Raw genomic sequence first — 20,521 nt, 5'->3', positions numbered from 1 at the left:
GAATTACAAACAGTCAGAGCAGCAAACTACAAACACATGATGTAGAATACTTTCTATATTAAAAAATGCTTACAAAGCTCTGGTCTACCCCAAAAATCACTGACCACCTCATCCGTTCACCGCTGGCAAAGTACAAGTACATGAGTGAAATATTATTTATATAGGCATTTTGAGTATTCCTTCTACTGTACATTCAGATACCAATGTCCAGATCTTGAATGAGCGTGACATCATGTCCACGTGATTATCTTTAAAAATAATCTTCGCATGGTCAGTAATGATTAATAAATCACATCTGGGAAGTATAGGTCAATACTCTACATAGCTATGGCCAATATTACGATGTCAGAACTGCTATCAAATTGCTATAAATAAATGCCTTCTTTTGAGGTACTCTAGGGCATATGTAAAGCTCTAGGACAACGCAAGTCCAGATGGAACACGCCCAAAATGTGCGATACACGGACTATGTAGAAAATCATCGGCCTATCGTATCGTTTTCTTTGGCTAATTATTATGCGTTATTACGAGATTTGTTTCTGGCGCATTATGCGAGTTTGTATCATGATGGTTGTTTTCATTACTGGAAATATGTTATTTATAGAAATCGGTTTATTGAAGTTACACATCGCTGACACTGCCCATTAGACTCTTTGACTCAACAAAATACGATATCTCGAATGTATCCGGCTTCATGGTAAATACGGACATTGCGGGATGCGGTGAATGTTGTTTTTGGAATATGTTAGTACATAGAATCGTTCTGTAGATTAGTTAATAATATGAATGGCAGAATCGATTGGTAGAAGTTGTGAGTGTAATATAAAAATGGAACATTATCACGTATGCCAGTACATTACGTAAACTGTAAAAGTATGATTTTGGTTATGAAATAATGTGCCTGAGAAAGGCGCTAGGAAATTGTAAGATTGGTGTGCACAAGTGACCAAACTGCATTCCTTAAGCATAGGGTAAACCATAAAATGAGAATTTATTTCTTCCAGCGTTGCTTCCGTCCGAAAATTTTGGGGTCCTTATTTTTTGCTTTTACATGTTTCACACTGTTAAGTGAAATATTTAGATGGCGAAATACGTGGAATTCGCCTTCAATGTTGCATTCATCTCGCCACAATGCTGTCTTGCCCAGTGGAGAACGCTTCACATCACGAATCCCACCACAGGTTCCTAACCATACCACTTTTGTACCAGGACAATTTCTCAGAGGTATGTTCCCCCAAAATGAGAGTTACTGCCAGTTTAATTATGGGGCTCCAGAACATTTTAACTGGACGGATAATTACATTGCCTTTAGTCCAGAACTTGGTGAGATGGGGCCTTTTCGTGTTATCTACAATGTTATCAAAGTATCTGATAATATGGCAAGCAATGGTCCAGTTACAAAATTTGGTGTTACTTACTGTACACATGCCACACCAGAATTTCTATACCATATTGTTGAAGTAGTTCAGCGCTGGGATGGGCCAGTGAGTTTGGCTGTATATGCCCCATGCACAGATGCAGGGCTCAGCCTTAAAATTATGCATCACCTGTGTCGGTGCCTTCCTGAAATGTCTAGACTATCCATACATTTAATTTTCCCAATAACACACCCTCCAGTTTTCACATCAACTGCCTTCCCCAGTTGTTATGATTCAAATTCAAATGTTCATCAGTACCCAACTTTCACTGACTGTTCAGCACCAGAAGCTCTGCTTGACGGGAAACTCAAAACTTTCCGACAAAGGGAGGGTCTCACTTATCCTGTTAATGTGGCACGGAATGTCGCAAGGAAGGCAGCCGAGACCTCCCATATCCTGGTTTCTGACGTGGAACTTCTGCCAAGCCGAGACTTAGTTTCCGCTTTCCTTTCAATGCTGTCAAGATTCCAAAAGCAACATGCTGAAGGTGATGAAGATGATTTTGACCTTAATCGCCCATTATCAATCATGCATGAATTTCACATGAAGAAATATGTGTTTGTATTACCTGTATTTGAAGTGGATGATAGAGAATCAAATGTGCCCAGTACAAAAGAAGAACTCTTGGAGCTGTATACACAGAACAAGGCTGTATACTTCCATCGCTGGATCTGCCTTCATTGCCAGAGGTTTCCTGGAATACAGAGGTGGCTCCAACAGAAACCATCTACCGAAAGGCCAAAAGTCATTCAGGTTTTGTTTGTCCTCTTTCTGGCTGGTCAAAATGCTTTTGCTCAAATGTTTACTTGTTCACGGTGCTGTATCATATTATTTTGTAGCAAAGTCTCTTAATTCTGTAAAATAAACGTTTGTCTACAATGTGTAGAAATGAAGGAACCATTTTATCTTCTCACAGTTTTGCATGCCTGCAATTTTTAATGTCATGGAATGTTTGTGCAGCATGAAGGTCTGTGTGACACAGGAATGTTTTGTAATTGGAAGTTATTAAATAATTAATCTAATAAAGATAAACCACTTAAGAAGCATGTCAGCTCTAAAGACGAAACAGGCAAGAAGACGGCCATCTTCGTATTTTCCACAATTAAAGCCCCAAATCCTGCTTATAGAAGGTTGGTGGTTTTCAAGAAGAAAATAAAAAATGAATACAAGAAAATAGTGAAGAAAATAACATACTGCAGTAACACCCTAAATACAGATGTGTAGCATGAATCTCTTGTGATTATAAATCCATTTTTAGGTGTATAGTGTTCTCAGTTTTTTACTTAGAAGTAAAAAGTGGAGGCTTGACTGGAAAGGAAAAACATTTGGGTCCTTTAAGATTGTATTAGAAACAGGTTTCAGTGTTACTAGTTTTGAAAATGAAATATGATCAACAGAACAGAATCTACATTTCATAGGCAAAGGATGTCGAACATGTAATAGCACAAATACAATACTTCTTTCTAATACAAATATAAATTACATAGTTATGACAGTAATTTACAGATAGCTACAGTATTACCACAAAAATAATTACGCAGGAAAGTATAACCACTATTGCTTAAATGTATTTATAATAGCTGAGAATTTTTGGTTGAGGTAAATTCTTATATCATATGGCATATCAAGATTTGAAAGTTCAATTGGTGAGTGAGCCAATGTCCTCTTCCTATCTTTTCTTTCTTTCACCACTCGGTTCAAAATTTTGAAGCAGTCGTAACTATTTAATTTGCATACTATTTCCTTCCAACTCCTGACAATTTTTGTCAAAAGTCTTTGTATTAATTCTTGATAAAACATTTTTACATATCTAGCTTCAAACTGTTGTAGTTATAACTGCATTTACTTTAATACAGAATGAACCGTGTCATAATATTGTCAGTAAAGCCTACCAAAGAATCCAGAACATTAGGTAAACCCTGATCCAGTGCGGGTATTTCCCTGAGAATGGCACATTAAATAAATTAGCATAGATCAGACTTAAAGCTTTATGGACTAGATGGACCATGTGAACGTGTTTACATAAAATCTGCCTTTGTTATCAACGTTTGTAGAATATTTATATACACGTGCATGCATACATGCATGAATACACACGTGCTAAACACAAATGAATATTAGCTCTTCTGCCTCCATCTCTCGTATCATGAAACCCTTTCTGTCCACATTACTTTGTAAGCTCAGAACTTTCTTCCTGAACTGTGGAAAAGCCCATGGAATTGTACATGACTTCTGGCTAAAAACATTACCAGCATGCATTCATAATAAATGTTTCCACTTCATTCCATGCCATTCTGATAACATGAGTGCAGTCTTTGATGTTGTATGCTTTCCAAAACTGTTTTAATTTGTCAAAACATCGTCTGTAGTTTTAATTGCATACCTGTAGACATTTTGAGGCAGTAATATATTCAGACTTACTGCATTTGAAAAATAATTGTTTGCATTAGTTCTTGCATGCATAAGGAAGTTAAGAGAAGGCTAAATGTGTTTGAGAATGGTGCTGAGGAGAATATTAGGATCTAAGACAGATGAAGTCGTGGGAGGCTGGAGAAAACTGTGTGATTATGAGCTTCATAGTTATAGTTTATCAAATGTTAGGGTGATTATCGAAGAAGGATGAGATGGACAGGACATGTAATGTACATGCTGGAGATAAGAAATGCATACAAAAGTTTGGTTGGAAAGCCTGAAGGAAGAGACCATTTGGAAAACCTAGACAGAGATGGGAGTATTAAAATGGACCTTTGAAATAGAGTTTTGGGGGTGGAATTTCTTAACTAACTGAGCATACTACTCTGCTTCATGGAATTTGTGTTTAGGTGTACACACAAATCCATGTTGGACAAATACACAATGGACAAGGGTTTATTTAATTCCTTTTAATTAGAGTAAGAGATGTAAGTGGGGGAAAATGTCCTATTCTTTTTGTTGGGGAAGAAACCATAGTTTTTTTTGGAGGGAATATACTAAACTTTGTAATTATAATTATTTTCACATTAGCAAATTTGTAGGACTGCTTGTACAATTTCCAGGTCAGTTCTGGGAAGGTACATATCTGCATTAATTTCTTGTATGATACCTCACTATTAAGGTAAGAATTAACTTATGTCACTGTATGATTCTGAGGGCACACTTGAAATATATTCCAATGTAACTGACTGACTCATTAATTGGAACAGTAATCCTTGAGAAGGTCATAGTATGCTCAACTATTCATGAAATTACCCATCATTTATGTAATCAAAGTGTTCGATACTGTGTTCAAAAGACCCCACCACTGGCCCCTATCCTGACCTGTTGAATCCAGTCTGCATCCTCCAATCCTATTTCCCTAAGTTTGAAGGTTATCCTCCCATTTATTCCCAATTCTTTAAAGTGGCTCCTACTCTTCAGGCTTTCCAACCAAATTTTTACATATTTCTCATCACGCCCCACATATCTGATCCTTCTGAATTTGATCATCCGAGTAATACCTGGTGAAGCACACGCACTCTACAACAAAAACCAGGTGCTTGAAGTTTTCTAAGTCCCAAACCAGAAATGTTTTAAGTGTACAGCTGGCATCATAATTCATTTTGTTGTGTCGTGTTGGTATGTGGCTTTTTTCTGCCTTCCATTAACTATGATGATTTATGCCAGCTGTCTATTAAACAAGGGTACCAATCTCTGCCCAATTTTATAAAAAAATAGGATTAATGTTAATGAATGCTACGTATTGCTCTGTTGGCTGTGTTCTCTCGTAGGCAAATACATCAAAAATGGGAAGTACGTCAGACAGACCTATAGGAACTTTAATAAAGGTTTCAAACTCATTTTACTTAGCTGAACTAGTTTCACAGGTAGCATAGCATACTGACTTCAATGAGAATGTTGTGTAATAATGAATCAAGACTACTTTAAATTTACAAATAGCTTCTATATTACCTCATTTGACTTCCATTTTTTTTAAGCATCTGACAAATGCAAATTATCTGATCAGAAACAGTTTTGCTGCATTGAAATCCACACTGATAATATCCAGTAATTTGGTTTGCATATGGAGTTTACCTTGACAATTTTGTATGGAGTTAGTATTAGTGACATTCCTTGATAATTACCACATTTCATTTTTTCACTTTTCTGATGAATAGATACATTAGATTCTTTCCATTGCACATGTCCCTGATATTTTTGTTCTTACTGTTTTTAAAGCCCATTAATTTGGTCTTTCAGATATTTTCTTTTTCTAGTCATGAAAGTTCTACTAGTTTCATGTCTTGCATTGTCCATATTATTGCCATTAATTTGATTTTTGCATTCACTGCATTTTAACCTACTTCCTTCTGTCTAATAATTTTGAACATTCTTTGTCAAACCATGGTTTATGATGCTTCTGTTCACGATGACCTGGACTCATATTTGCTAAAATTTTGATAGTCTAATATTTTCGTAAGCCCTATCGACGTCCACGTTATTGTTCAAGTTTTCCGGATCTATGAACGTGTTTGAGCTGACAGTCCCTGAACTAATGCGCCGTATAGATTTTTGGGATAAAATCACTGCATAATATTACATTTACTGGATGAAGTAGCGTATCCTCCCCCCCTCACAGTGGTGCCAGTATGCTGAATTTAGATATGTTCTACAGACAGAAACAACACTCTTTTGGGTCCTTGCTGTAAGCTCTTTGAAAATCATCAAACTTTGGAGAGGGTGACAAAAAGCTGTACTTAGCTGAGGAATGGATCTTATCCCCATCACTGAACTTCCATTTTGTAAATGTCCTGACATTGGACTGGAAAATTTAAATGCAGCTTATAAAAGTTTGTGCTGAATTACATGTTCAGTAGGTTTGTTACAGGAGAGAATCCAATAATGTTTTGGGTCAGAGTAATGGAAATATCTATTATGACTTACTGTAATTACTGTCTGAGGCATCTGATGTATTCGCAAGGTTTCCAGATTCCACAGTTGTCTTCGGCTTCATAGTTTTCTTGGACTGTAGTTTTCCTCATCCCAGCATGGTTTCTAAAACCAGTAATTTGTTCATTGTTAGAAGTTTTGGATAACAGCAACCCCTTGATTGGAACTTATTATCTAAGAGTTTTTGAATCTTAAGGGATGAAATTGGCTAAGTGTTTATACTCCGGTGGAGTCCACATATTTTCCAAATGAAATGTTTGGAAGTTGTCACACTGGTGTATGTGAATTGTGATCTTCTGAATTAACATTATTTAATTGTATTACATGGTTACCAACATTTTGTAGAAACATATTGCTTCCATCTGTGGGGTGGGAGTAGATATGGAAACATTGGCAACCACCCGCAATACAGCACAACATCAAAACTCGGAAGATCACAAACAAAGAAACATTTTTTGCAGTTCTATCTCAGTGGCCTTGATGTTCATTTATTTTGAGACAAATCTAAAGATGATCAAATTACATGAAATAAATAATTGTATTTCTTTGTACCTTGTTAAATATTCACCTTATTGAAAAATTCTGTAGATCTTAAACAAGTTTATGTTTTGTGCTGTACCAGTCACTTTATATGATTATTATCAAAATTGACATCTGTCAATAAAGATGCCTGTGAAAGAGGCTTTCAGAAAATGTGGGTATCCTACAGAATAGAAGCAGAGAACAAGATGTGTAAATAGTGAAACAGTAATGCAGTTCCAGCTTTTAAAGAGAGAAACATTGGAATCTGTTCATAAAGACAATGATACCAACAATAACTTTAACTCATTTTCGTATATGTTTCTAAATATATTTGAAGCTAGTTTTCCAATTAAATATAAAAGTATAGGCAAAATAAAGAATGACTGGATTACACAGGGAATAAAAATATCTTGCAAATGTGAAAAGAGTGTATATATCTACAGTAAGAACAGTAATGATAAGAGCATTTTGTATTAAGTATTGTAAAATCCTGAATAATGTTATAAAAGAGATTAAAAATCAGTATTACAGTAGACTTATAGGAAAATCAAACAATAAGATAAGAACATGGAATATAATAAAAAGGGAGACAGGAAAAATACATTTAACTGAACAAATGCTGTCTGTTCTTACAAGCAATGAAAAAGTAAAGGATCGAAGAGCAGGTCAATTTTTTTTCTAACAATTAATAAAAGCTTAAATTTACATCAAGTTGGGAGAGAAGATGCTATTTCATTTTTAAAAATGCATTTTCTTGTAAAATTTCATGTTATCAAAATTATTCCAAGCATTGAAACAGATAAATATACTACATTCCCTCAAATAAAAAAATTATAGTGCATTCTTTACCCATATCTTTTACGCGTGTCTTGGCATTGCACATTTTAATAAAATGTCTAATGATTGCTTAATATGTGATATATTTAACGAGGTTTATCAACTACAGTAAGAAGGAAGAAGAGAAACATATGAACATGAGCTCTGTAATCTGTATTCTTAGCACTTAATAGCAAGGAGATTGAGATGAGTGAGGCAAGAAATACATTAATTTAATGTAATTTTGTTCCCAGCCCTTGCTGGTGGTGCGACGTGAGTTCCCATATCATCGCTGGGAACCTGTTTACATTGGAACCAATGAAGAACCTCTCTACAGTGAACAATTGACATGGGAAGGGCAACAGGATAAGATGACTCAGGTGATTACAGATTGAACTGGAATCCATTTGTGAAATTAACAAATGCATATTCTCTACCACTTCAGCTTCTCGAAGTTGGTTATATTACACTAAAACTCATAGTAAATCTGCATGTACAGGATGGAACGAAATTCACGCACAAGATCTCCATACTGAGCTTCCTTGTTAAGAAATAAGTCGAAAATGTTATACAACGTATGTTCTGAGATTAACTTCAAAGGGTTCTTTCCCGTGGAGACACCTGAAGGAGCATGTTTACGCAGCACCTCCGAGGAATATTGAAGATCAAATGGAAATACTTCAAGTAGCTCTGACAATGGTTGATGCTAACATGTTAAGACGTGTTGCGGAGAATGCCATTTGGCGCATTGCCGTCTGATTTGAAGTGGACAGAGGTTGCTTGGAACACCATTGTAACTATGACGCACTTATTGTCTGATCGTTTGATAGCTGGCGCCATTTGACGCTGTTGTGTATCATGGAAACTAAGAATGATGGAAGAATGTTCCCAAGAATTAAATTGTTTGTTTTGATGAGGAGATTACAGGAACAATGGCCACAACCACAAAAAAAACTGTCCTGGTGTTCGAGTCCTGTGAATGTTTTCTGTAGCTTAGAAACTAATAAGGGAATGGTTCAGTTTGTCAGGTTGAAACCTTGCCTGAAATTTTGCTTGTATACACAGAAATTTTTGTAAACAAAATTTCAGTAGCACACATAGAAAGAAAGAATTGTAGGAAATTTTGTGATGATTTTAATATGTGATTTTTGTTTCAACAGATGAATGAGATGTGCCTTCAAGGTTACCGGTTTGTGATTTTGGATGGAGCATTTCTTGTTCACGTTCCTGGGATCAAGCGTCGATCAGAAATTACAGTGGATCGAACTGCCTGGCGCCGTCCTTATGAACATCATAACACTAAAATATATCATTCAATTACTATGAAAATGATGCGCAAGTATAGAACAAATACACGCTGCAAATTATAGCGTAGCGGGTTTTATTGTGTACTTTGGTTTATGTTGGTAATTAGTTTTATTGACTCTTTCCTTCATTTTATCTTATTAATAACATCGTTCATTAACTTATGGTATTCTTTTTTACTTATTACTCATGCCGAAACTACTGCTGCTGCTACTGCTTATTCTTTATCCTATTTTCCTCCTTCTCAGGAGACTCAGAATTACTTTCGCATTCATTGAGTTGTTATTCTCCCCTGAGGTTTTTAATTATGAACTTTTTTGGCAAGTCTTGCATCTTCCATCCGTACTTTTTACATATTCCGTCCACTGTACTGAGTGTTTTCCATTATCTTTTACTGTGGTTCTTACTTTCAGTTGTTGGGTTCTTTAACCTTTATTGTAGGTTATAGTATATTTAATTGCCCTCACCACTAGATTTGGAGCCAATGAGCCGGGATAGCTCAGTCAGTATAGTGACTAGCTACGGGCTGGACGACCGGGGTTCGATCCCCGACGGGGGCAGAGGATTCTTCCTCTAGCCTCTGCGTCCAGACCGGCTCTGGGGCCCACCCAGCCTCCTCTACAATGGGTACCGGGGTCCTTTCCCGGGGGTAAAGCCGGCCGGGGCGTGATGCTGACCACTCACCCCCATCTAGTGCCGAGGTCAAGGAAGAGAGGAGCTATACCTCCACTCACCCCAAACGCCTACATGGCGTGTAGTGGGACAAACTTTACTTTACTTTACTTTTACTAGATTTGGAGCCAGATTTGGGGATTTAACTAGTAACGGTATTAATATTGACAAAATGTGTATCTATGAAACTGTTACTCCTACGTTAGTGTAGTAAAAGTTTCTTGAAAGAAAATATATTTCCCAGTTCTTTAGTTTTATATATTAATACTATAAAATAGATTTTTTTCTAAAACAAGTTATAGATTGCTAAATTAAGTATAGAATATATAAATACAAATGTTCTGCACTTGCATGAGTAAGTGTTCTTTCCACAGTGTAACAGAAGGTTCATTTAGACTGTACTTTTGTATGGAAAATATGAAAAACACAGGTCTATGTGCAAGTGCACTGAAAATTTGTAATTTTTCTTTTTATCTTGATTGATAAGGGAATGGTGTGGTTGGTCACATCGAGACCTCATCTGAAAGATTGCATGTTTACAGAGCTCGTCTAGTAATGATAGACAAAATTTCAGCTGCTCACGTGCTGTGGAAGGGTGTGAAAAGATTCTTTGAAATTGGAAAGTACAGTTAAGATGTGTGCCATCACACCTGGTGTGTGCACGTGCGCATGTACACATGTTTAGAGAGAGAGTACATATATACACAGGAACCGTACATAATTTTATATTTGAAACCAAGCAGGGCTCACAGAATGTTTAGAAACAAATTATGTACAAAATTATGTTGTGTAATTATCACAGAAGCATATATTCATTTTACACCAAAAACATAAAATTAAAATGTTTATTTGCACGTTTCTCTAATTTACAACCTTGTCTTTTTGCGCACGTAGGGAACTATGCTGGTGTTAAAAACACTTGAGATAGCAGATCGATGTAAGGGATAAGCAGACGTGACAAGCTCATAAACTAGAAGGATGTGCCAAATATACCGTTGATTCGACGTTCACGATACAAATTGAATATATGCTCGAAACATTCATGCTCAAATTTCTGTGACAATCGTGTATAATTTTATACATAATATTTCATGTACATTCTGTGAGCTCTGCTTTGATTCCTAATGTAAAATGTCTGGTTTATATTTATGTACTTATTCAGTATAAGAAGATACGTGCGTGACGTTTCTCAAGTCTTTCGTATCAGATCCTGGCCCATAAACTCTGCACTGGTAAATACCACGCCTTTGATGGGCATTCTGCCATCTTGTGCATGTCACTGGCACAAATTTGATCTTTAATTTCCAAATATAAGTAATTTTCTTGCACCCTAACACAACGTACTGGCAGCTGAAGTTTTCTGTACAGTCAATTCTAGATGGGCTCTGTATATTAAAGCTAAGGTTTTGACTTAACCGACCAGTCCGTTCCCTTGTGTGCGTTACGCGTTATCGTACAGCTGGCATTTGCCCGTTGCGTCAAGTTTTAAATTACTGCCGTCAAGTTACCTCACACTCAGCATTTACGTCACCCCATTCGAAATTTAGTGTCTTGTCGTCAGAGTCCCCCAGTATTCCGTCACAGATCTTTCTGACAGTTCCACAAAAGTTGATAGCTCTTGTATGCTTATAATTAAATAAATATGGAAAAAATCAAAATTTGTCTGTGTGAAGTTTATGTCCACGCCCTTCCCCTCTCCTGTTGAGTAGTTGTCATCTGTGTTACATTTTTCTGTCCTTTCTAAACTAACCAGTTTGTAAATCTTCATATTAAAGTGTTTATCTTTCTTGGGGATATTTGCTTGAAAGTTACTTTCTCTTCGAACGGCAAAGTGATTTTGCCACCGTTACTCGTTCAGGTCCCTCACAGGGGCGTAGAATCTTTCCTCTAGCCTCTGCATCCAGACCGGCTCTGGGGCCCACCCAACCTCCTATCCAATTGGTACCGAGGTCCTTTCCCCGAGGATAAAGCGGGGCTGGGGCGTGACGCTGACCGCTCACCCCCATCTAGTGTCCACTGATAACTCAAATGAATGGACGAATACCACCAGAATTATGTGGATAATGTGGTCTTCACCTTACTTTATCTAGGCTTCGCGTCGCACTGTCATCACCCACTTCATCAAGATCGGTTTCACTGTCGGATGACATTTCTTTATCAGATTCAGTGTCCGGAATTAGCGCCTGTTCAGTTTCTGTTGTTCCTTAAACTTTGATTTATTATTACGAGGAGAAAATTATTCTGTTGAGGGAAATAACATTTTCTACTAGTCACTACTGGAATATACAGGGTGAGTCAGAAGTATGTTTAAAAACTTTCTGTACGTGTTCCAGGATCAAAAATGAAACATCTGCGGCTCGATGTTCATAGAAACATTTTTTCTTATTTTTGATCCTGGAACGCGCACACGAAGTTTGTAAACATACTTCTGACTCACCCTGTATAATAGAATATATGTCAGCTTCTGCATTTAGAATTTGTAATAACGCTCTCGTACTGAAAATACCCTCTACCTCATACCCTCGGAGCTGTCAAACTACAAACACGGGATGTGGCAGTCTACGGATATGATGTAAGTAATTTTCTTTATTCATAACTTCTACCAGTTCTCTGGTATTTCCTCAGACACACCCAGTGCCTCAGCCCCTCACTACCAGCAAACTACAGATATGAGTAGAATATTATTTATTCTGCGTGACTGGAAACAGACAGTCTTTATGTGAAAGTAATATTCTTAGAACTGCACAGGCTTAGGTTAGGTTTGATGTCTTTGGGAGACACCCATTTAAAATTTGTCTCGAGTTTTCCGTCTATAGGGTGATTCAAAATGTTAGGGCCAAACTTAAGGAGCATATAGAGGGACTCAAGAGAGAACAACTTTCGAATAGGAATCCACGTCCTCCGAAGTTATCCTGAGTCAGTCGAGGCCATTGAAGGTAGGAAAGTCTGATAACATATCGCTGAAATATACTTTGCTATTCTCCTACCAGCTTAATTTTGTTTTTTAATGTACAAGGATTACATTAGCAATCTTAGAAACCAAATTATTACATTCTAATGAAGCAAACAAATAATGTTTTAAATATGCACGTAAATATACTAGTAGCAATAGCAAAGCATCATCTATGAAGGTAAGTCATTAAATGTTTTAGTTACTGCAGAGTCGTGTGAGCAAGAATGGATTAAGTGACACTGTGTGTCTTCCAAATGGTCTCTTCCCTTGAAGATTTCAGGATTAAAATTTTGTCTGCATTTCTCTTGTGCGTGCTACATTTCCGCCAGATTATATTCTTGGTGAAGAGTTCAAATTACACATCGCTGACTCGGTAATTGAACAAATTTGATCGTATATGCTACTCTGCATGGCTTGTGTGAGTGTCTGGTTAATCTTAGGGGATACATTACTAGTCCCCCTTTGCAAATAATGATGGCAGTTGTGAGTGTCTGGGGAGCTAATCATGCCGCGTCTGTTTAATGCGAAGTACACGCACCAAGGAGATTCTACATCCGGCAAACTTTATCGTATAAACACTGGCGGGCCTTGAAGGGATCTGAACAGGTGTTAATAAATCACTTGCTGTTATGAAACCCCGACTGTCAGTTGTAGACGGCACAACACTTGTTGCTGGAAATTGTCCTGAAGGATTTAAATTAATACACTATCGAGTTTCCGCTTATCAATTTTAATATTACCATCCCGTCAGCATGTCTGTCTATCTGGTATTGGGAAATTCTGTGAGAGGTGGTAAGACTGTAACTTTGAAGTTCAGGCAAACTGCCTATTTAACATATTCGCAGATAACATCCTTCTTTGGAATAGATCAAATATTCTTTTTAGTAATTTCCTTGACACTTTAAACTGCTGACATATTATATGAATTTCCTTTCTTTTTTGAAGACCCAAATTAATATTTTCCTCCCATCTCCTTAGTTTTCCAATTACAGAGTTTGATAAAATTCTACATGCATTCCTGTGGCTCCCCACGCTAACCACACGTGAAGCCCATCGCTTGACTTCAGCGCCCTAAAACACCGTGTCCAACATGGAAACCAATGTTTTCGTTATACATTATCATAATTCACTCATTCAGAGTGAAAGGCCATAGCAGCTAACGTCGCCGGAATGGAAACAAGTCTCCACACACCAAAGTATGCGAAAGTTTCAGATAAGTTCTGTTTTTGTAATAGAAACGAAACACATTATACAGTGTACGCTTAATTATTTTATAAACTCTCACTATATTCTTAAGTTCCGGTTACTCTTGGCCGCTGATGTGACTGCTAATTTGAAGTACTTAGTTTGAGTGACGTCAGCCCTAATTATGGTCATCACGTGAAAGTTTTAAAATGCTTTTTCGTCATCTTCCCTTTCATGTAGCGCCATGATGACGTCAAGTGGTGACGACTTTATTCTGTTCCTGGCTGACGAGTGAGTACAACCACGAAATTTATCCTGAAAAACATGTATTGAGGACTGCTTAATCTGTACGTTTAACCTGAAATCGTAGCGAAAAACAGAAGAATGAGACGTGTCCCGCGTAAGGGGAAACGAAAAATACTTTTAAAAATTTTGGTTCGGATATCTGTTACACAGGCTTATATGTGAGGATAATATTGAAGTGGATCTTACAGATAGAGATTGTGAATGTGTGGAGTGGTTTAAACAGTGCCAAGACAAAGATCAAAGGTGGGCTCTTCTGAACAGGCAATAAATATTTGTTGTTCAGTGAACCAGTTCTCTCTCTTTTGAGACAAATTACTGACTGGACGAATAGGTTCTTTTCAGTGACGAGACATGCATTATGGAGTTGGTTAAACATTTTTAAACGATGTATAAAGTTACACGGTAGAAACGTGGAACTTCCATTTTAATGGTCTGCTACATGGCGTATGTTGAGGGCATGGAGATACGAGTACAATTTTAAGATTGAGGTTGTAGAATGTGTTGTGTGGATGCGAGTGGTTCAAGATCATGTCTAGTAACGGGCTCTCTGTATTGTCAGTTATCTGGTGATAAAGGCAGAAAGGACCTCTGAAACGTCGGTAAACTTCTACCAGACTACACAGCGCAACAACCCAGAATACAGCCATCTTGAGACTCACCGCCATGAAAACTTCAAATCCTACTATAATCACAGCCTTTCATTTGAGAGTTAATGGAACTATATACAGCCTGTATTCAGAACTACTAAAATATATGGATTAGTTACGATGTTGCTCAGCTGTTAAACAGATTCCACCTTTTCGTGTAGACATAACTCAAGGGTTCATCGCCATGTTCATGAACTCCGCTATAGCCTGTCTTAGCATCTTCATTCCAGTCCGAACCCAAACAATTGTTTTACTAAGATATATTTTAATACCTTCCTATGCACATCGAGATACCCTAAATTAGAACTTCCTTTGAGATTTTCTAACCAAATTCGTATTAACATTTATCACTGCCTCCATATATGCTTCATGTCCCACTTCACTCATCCTGCTTCATTTAACCACTTCTAACATCAATTGAAGAGTACAAATTATGAAGTTCCACACTGAGTAATTTTCTCAGTTCACTTGTTATTCTCTGTTATTAAAACAATACCAGCGCAGAAAACATATTTCGCATGCACTTTAAAGTTTCGTGATTCACCTCTAGAACAGTTCATTGTCTGTCGTCACATCAAACATCGTGTATACTAACCTCGGACCAGCACTGCGGTGTAAATGTCTACAGAAAGAAGCATACATTGTGTACTTACAGTTCGGAGACAAACCGTGTAGCAGCGGTGCAGCTCGCCTGAGCACTGATCAGTGTGTGAAGATGGAAGACTCATAACAGGCCTCGCCGGAAATACGTCAAATTACAGTTGTGCTATCACCAGGATCAACGTCCTTGATTTGTGCTTTAGCACTCACACCAAGAATTCGGAAGCGTTCCTACAGGGTGAATAATAACTCAGAGTAACAGGTTGATATAACATCGCTAAATTACCACCAAGTAACCTGTTCAGTGAAGTTCACACTCTCACAGTTCGTGTTCTTTCGTCCATTTCCGTTCTTTGTTTTCGTATCAGTGGAATTAAAATGTGACCGAACAGTACATAATCAACCAACCATCTACAATAGCATTTATAGACAGGCGTTTAGAAATTGTTGTTTACTCTCCACAGAATTCTATTCAAAACATTGTTAATTCGTCGTTCATTGTTGTCTTCCTTAGATATAAGTTACATTTACGAGGCAAATTCCGGCAACAGTGCATAGATGAAATGCTACGAAACCGTGGTTTATCGCTTACTTTTTCCTCTGCAACTGCCAGCACGAGTCGATGAATTATCGAGGCCAGAATCCAATGTCCGCCATCACGCTAATAATGATAATGAAACAAATAAGGAACTGACGAAACAAAACAGGGCTGTACAATGCTGACGAAAGAATAAGGATAAAACGTTTAAGTGGACCAACAGCCCGCAAAGATATGAAATATTATACTGAAAATTGCTGATGTTTGACAACTTAAATATTTTTAATTTTTTACAGGAAAAGGAACAAGTCTTCTGCAAAACATTTACAGCGCGCACTAGACCATCTGCATATAGGTCACCAAAGAATTGATGACGTTTATGACAATCAACTCAAATTTAATAACTTAGAGCACAATAAAAGATATAGGATTTGAGGCGAGTACAATCAATAACACAGGCGACTTCCGAGGTATCCAGTCACATCAGAACCCTGATGATAGAGACAGAATTAGTTCCCAAAACGTCGGTTTACTACGATAACCAGTTAACGCGGCTGATCGCCCGAGAAGATCTTATTCACAATAAAAGAGATTATAAAAGCCGAGTAATTTCAAACGATTAATCGATGTGACCTTCCAGCTGACTAATTAGAAACTACTTTTTATACATCATTACCAATCTGATTCGTCTATTAACAGAAGCCTATTATGCATTTACTAATAGATTATGACTCTCCTCTGACTGATAGTCTAGAATTAGCTACTGTTTCGAAGGGAATATTATTGGTAATTCAATACGATTTTATAATAGCCATCTATGAAGTAACGCTAGATGAATTTTTGAAACAAAATTAAGAAGCAGCTCATATGCACTGCTACCTCAGAGCCTTAATAATATTGAGAATTTAAGAGTTTCTTCCTCCTTAAAGGCGATTATTATTTCTAGATACACTAGGAGAACTTATACCTAGACTTAACACCTCAAAAGAAAATATTCATTCTTTAGCTGCCACCAGAAGGTCATTTAGTTCACATTTTATGAACGTAATTGAGGGGTACACAATTTTGATTCTACAATATTTTGGGAGCAGAAAGGAGCCGGTTTTGAAGAGTAGGCTACAAGTGACAAAATGGCGGACATTTAAAACAGTTACCTAGTTAATTCTCTTCTTCTGCGTTTGCAAAATCTGACATTTTTTTCGTGTGTTTTAAACAAAATTCTTGAACGTAGTTTTTTTTACGCAATTAAAATGAAATAATTTCGAACGTAACCCAGGGTTTCCATTTCTGTGGACGGCGTAAAACCACGTGACAGAACGCAAAGACACAGAAACGGAATAAATATTTCGACATAATGAATTCTGTAAAGAAAATATACAAAGTACGTTTCTAAGAAACTATTTGAAACCAAATCATTAATTTACCTTCATGTTTGTGTAGCACTGAAGAAATATAATTTTTTTACGAAATTCAACTCATACAAGTTTAGTTGTACCTTTCCTGAACAACGTATACGAAACATAGTCCAATTTTGCGATCGCATCTTCGAATGTGCAATGCTGAAAAACTATGACTCAGAAGACATCAAAGGAAAACTTCGTTTGGAGTTACTATACAAACAACATGTCTACCACTTTTGAACAGACGTATAAAGTGGCTAATTTAGTTTGCATCCCGTCGAACGAAGTTTCTCAGCCCACCAAAGATCAGCCAGGAAAAAGATTGAGTCATCTCTCTCTGTTTTAAATGAAGAAAGACTTAGTTACAGACTTCAAGAAGACAAATATCCATTACCAGGTCACAGAAAGTTCACGGTAGTGGACAGGAGAGCAGTTCCATTTCAAGTAATCAATAAATATCAGGTAAAACTTTCGAAATGAATTCTCCTGTGGCTGGATAATGATGTACGTTTATGGTGTTTGCACGTGTTAAAAATAATTTGAGATTAAATTACTTCATAACACAACAGCAGAATAACAATAACCAAAAAAATACCTGAGCATCATAGAAAAAACACTTGCGAAAATTTAATAATATCGCATTTACACATGACCAAATTTGCAGACAAAGATTTGCCACTGGATTACTTGCACGAACCAACGTTTATACACGACGTGATAGATTCTAGAAATTAATAAAGGTCGTGTCAGATATCATCGTCGATAGATATTAATGGATGCTGATTAAGAGCAGGTCTATACATCATCAGGTTTTCACAGCGGTGAAAATGTGAACTATAGTGCTCTGTGTCATGACGACGTCAGACTCGTGGCTTCGAGAGATTTAAAATTCTCACAGTGGCGATTATGAATATGTTATGTGTTTTTGTAGCGTATAATCTGGTAGAAATTTATAAAACATTTTAGATATGTTTACTGCCTCAGTCATTAGGGTTCTGATGATGGAGACAGCCAAAACCTCTGAAACGTCAACAAACATCTACCATCCGTGGCATCCCAACAATTACTCCATTCACACATAGAAGAAGGCAATGGCAAACCACTTCTGGATCATCTGCCAAGAGCGTATATGAACATGTCCCAGTCCGAGAAAAGGATGGAAGGATCCTGTTCATATGGACCTGTCGTCAGACAGAACACTAAATAAATAAATGATGGCCACGGTGGTCTAGCGGTTAGAACGCTGGATTCGGGTTCGATTCCCGGCGGTGCCAGAATTTATAACTTGTGTTGGGCAAGGCCGTGGTCTAGGCAACACGGAGTTTTCCTCCGGGGGCTTCCCCGGTTTCTCCGTGGCATCCCATTCACACACAGAAGAAGGCAATGGCAAACCACTTCTGGATCATCTGCCAAGAACGTATATGAACAGGTCCCAGTCCGAGAAAAGGATGGAAGGATCCTGTTCATATGGACCTGTCGTCAGACAGAACACTAAATAAATAAATGATGGCCACGGTGGTCTAGCGGTTAGAACGCTGGATTCGGGCTCGATTCCCGGCGGTGCCAGAATTTATAACTTGTGTTGGGCAAGGCCGTGGTCTAGGCAACACGGAGTTTTCCTCCGGGGTCTTCCCCGGTTTCTCCGTGGCATCCCAACAATTACTCCATTCACACACACAGAAGAAAGCAATGGCAAACCACTTCTGGATCATCTGCCAAGAACGTATATGAACAGGTGCCAGTCCGAGAAAAGGATGGAAGGATCCTGTTCATATGGACCTGTCGTCAGACAGAACACTAAATAAAATAATAACAACAAGGCGCAAGAACCGAGGAGACGCTAACTAAATCATCTTCAAACACGCAATTGGTTAGTTACCTTATTCCCACTGTCGTTGCAACAGGAAGTTGTGACGCATTCCGTGTATTGAAATAATTGTAACCATGGTGACACGTACAACGTAACTCAAATTTATCGTTTTTATGATGTCCTAAGGTACATGACATTTTATAAAAAAAAGACAACTTCCTTATTCACAGCGACCTTTTATATACCGAGCTCCTCATTAGGAAAGTATTCTTTGTTTTCCGTTCTGTTTTGTAGTAACATTCAAATTAGCCATCATTTGAAGAAGTTGCAAAGGAGATATGAATGTCAGGTGGGTGTAGAACCAAAATTTCAAAGCGATAATTATAGCGAGGATATTTTAGTTAAAAACCAGTGACAGATTTGCAGTAGTATTGAACGCATATATATGTTACACGTATTGATGAAAATGTTTTCCAACGACTCTGTAACATTCCGTACACGTTCTAAACTGATTCTGTCTCACTCTCTCTAGTTGTATAGCTTTACGATGAATGATTTACTGAGTCATTTCGCATGCGAGATTGGAATTTTTTTAAGACTTAAATTTAAATTATCCCCATTCACTGAAGATGTCTGTCACAGAGCTGAATTCTGTCTACTGAACCACGTGACTGTAGCGAGTGGACTAATGTGGTTTTGTATAATAATTTTGTAACTTTTCTCGATGTCCCTTTTTATACTCCAATTTCTTATGCAAGACGCTTTCTAGGCGAGTGTTTAAATCGAGTTCCGATTTTATCCAAAATTTCTTCAGTTATTATTAATCGTTGAAACCTTTGTTTCTTATCTTAACACGCCAGTTGCTATTACCATTTTATGAAGATCTTGAATATCGTTCCTGTTAGGAAATCTAACGTCGTGGAGATTTTTTTTCTTAATTTTATCTGATCTTTAGTTGCGGAGTTTATACTTCACATAAGAGTTTTACAAAAACATAAAACATTTTGGTGTGATCTTCTTGTACACGAAGGTACCTCGAGCAGCAATGTGCCACGTCCTTGCTGACTCACAGCGACTCCTGGCAACCGACGGACTGACCACACATCGCGGGAAAATCCTGATTCACTGTAGCCACCAAAAATCCTCTCTGTATACATTTTCAGAGCGTGGAAAATGTTGACCACTTCAGTCCGCCCAATTGACCTCGTGCGTGTATCACGTGTTTTTTTATGAAATATATGGGTTCTCTAAAGACGTTGTAGTAATTTATCTTAGAATGAAACGAATTTTTGTGTACGATGAATTGATTTATTTAAAAAATCCTTTACATTTTATTAAGTTATCTGACGTAAAATTATATGATATTTATAAATGATAAATTGGTAAAATGTCAGTGTATTTGCTGACACACTGAGGATGAAACCAGTGACGGGTTCTTTGTCAG

The 20,521-nt window shown here is 37.4% G+C and overlaps 1 protein-coding gene and 1 long non-coding RNA gene across 5 annotated transcripts; both read left to right on the top strand.

Moving 5' to 3' along the window:
- Nucleotides 1–467: 467 nt before the first annotated feature.
- Nucleotides 468–11,296, top strand: LOC110835852 (beta-1,4-glucuronyltransferase 1). Of its 3 annotated transcripts, none has more exons than XM_087351931.1 (4): nt 468–744; nt 1,070–2,171; nt 7,916–8,041; nt 8,822–11,296. In XM_087351931.1, the coding sequence occupies exons 1-4, from the start codon at nt 695–697 to the stop codon at nt 9,029–9,031; spliced, it is 1,488 nt and encodes a 495-aa protein (XP_087208057.1). In that variant the 5' UTR covers nt 468–694; the 3' UTR covers nt 9,032–11,296. The 3 variants fall into 3 exon arrangements, with proteins under 3 accessions (XP_087208057.1, XP_087208056.1, XP_087208058.1); XM_087351932.1 differs by having other exon boundaries at nt 469–1,224; nt 1,699–2,171; XM_087351930.1 differs by having other exon boundaries at nt 468–2,171.
- Nucleotides 11,297–13,718: 2,422 nt separating this feature from the next.
- Nucleotides 13,719–20,280, top strand: LOC110835854 (uncharacterized). Of its 2 annotated transcripts, none has more exons than XR_015535960.1 (3): nt 13,719–13,787; nt 14,017–14,067; nt 20,108–20,280. It is a non-coding gene; the product is annotated as an uncharacterized LOC110835854 (long non-coding RNA). The 2 variants fall into 2 exon arrangements; XR_002545038.2 differs by lacking the exon at nt 20,108–20,280 and adding an exon at nt 16,164–18,476.
- The last annotated feature ends 241 nt before the right edge of the window (nt 20,281–20,521 follow it).

This window comes from Zootermopsis nevadensis, unplaced genomic scaffold (assembly GCF_977971745.1).
Source record: "Zootermopsis nevadensis isolate Lab colony 2312 unplaced genomic scaffold, Znev_1.0 Znev_ptg000020l, whole genome shotgun sequence".
Lineage (NCBI taxonomy): Eukaryota > Metazoa > Arthropoda > Insecta > Blattodea > Termopsidae > Zootermopsis > Zootermopsis nevadensis.
Note: the sequence above shows the minus strand (reverse complement) of the source record. Positions and strands in the feature narration are given on the sequence as shown.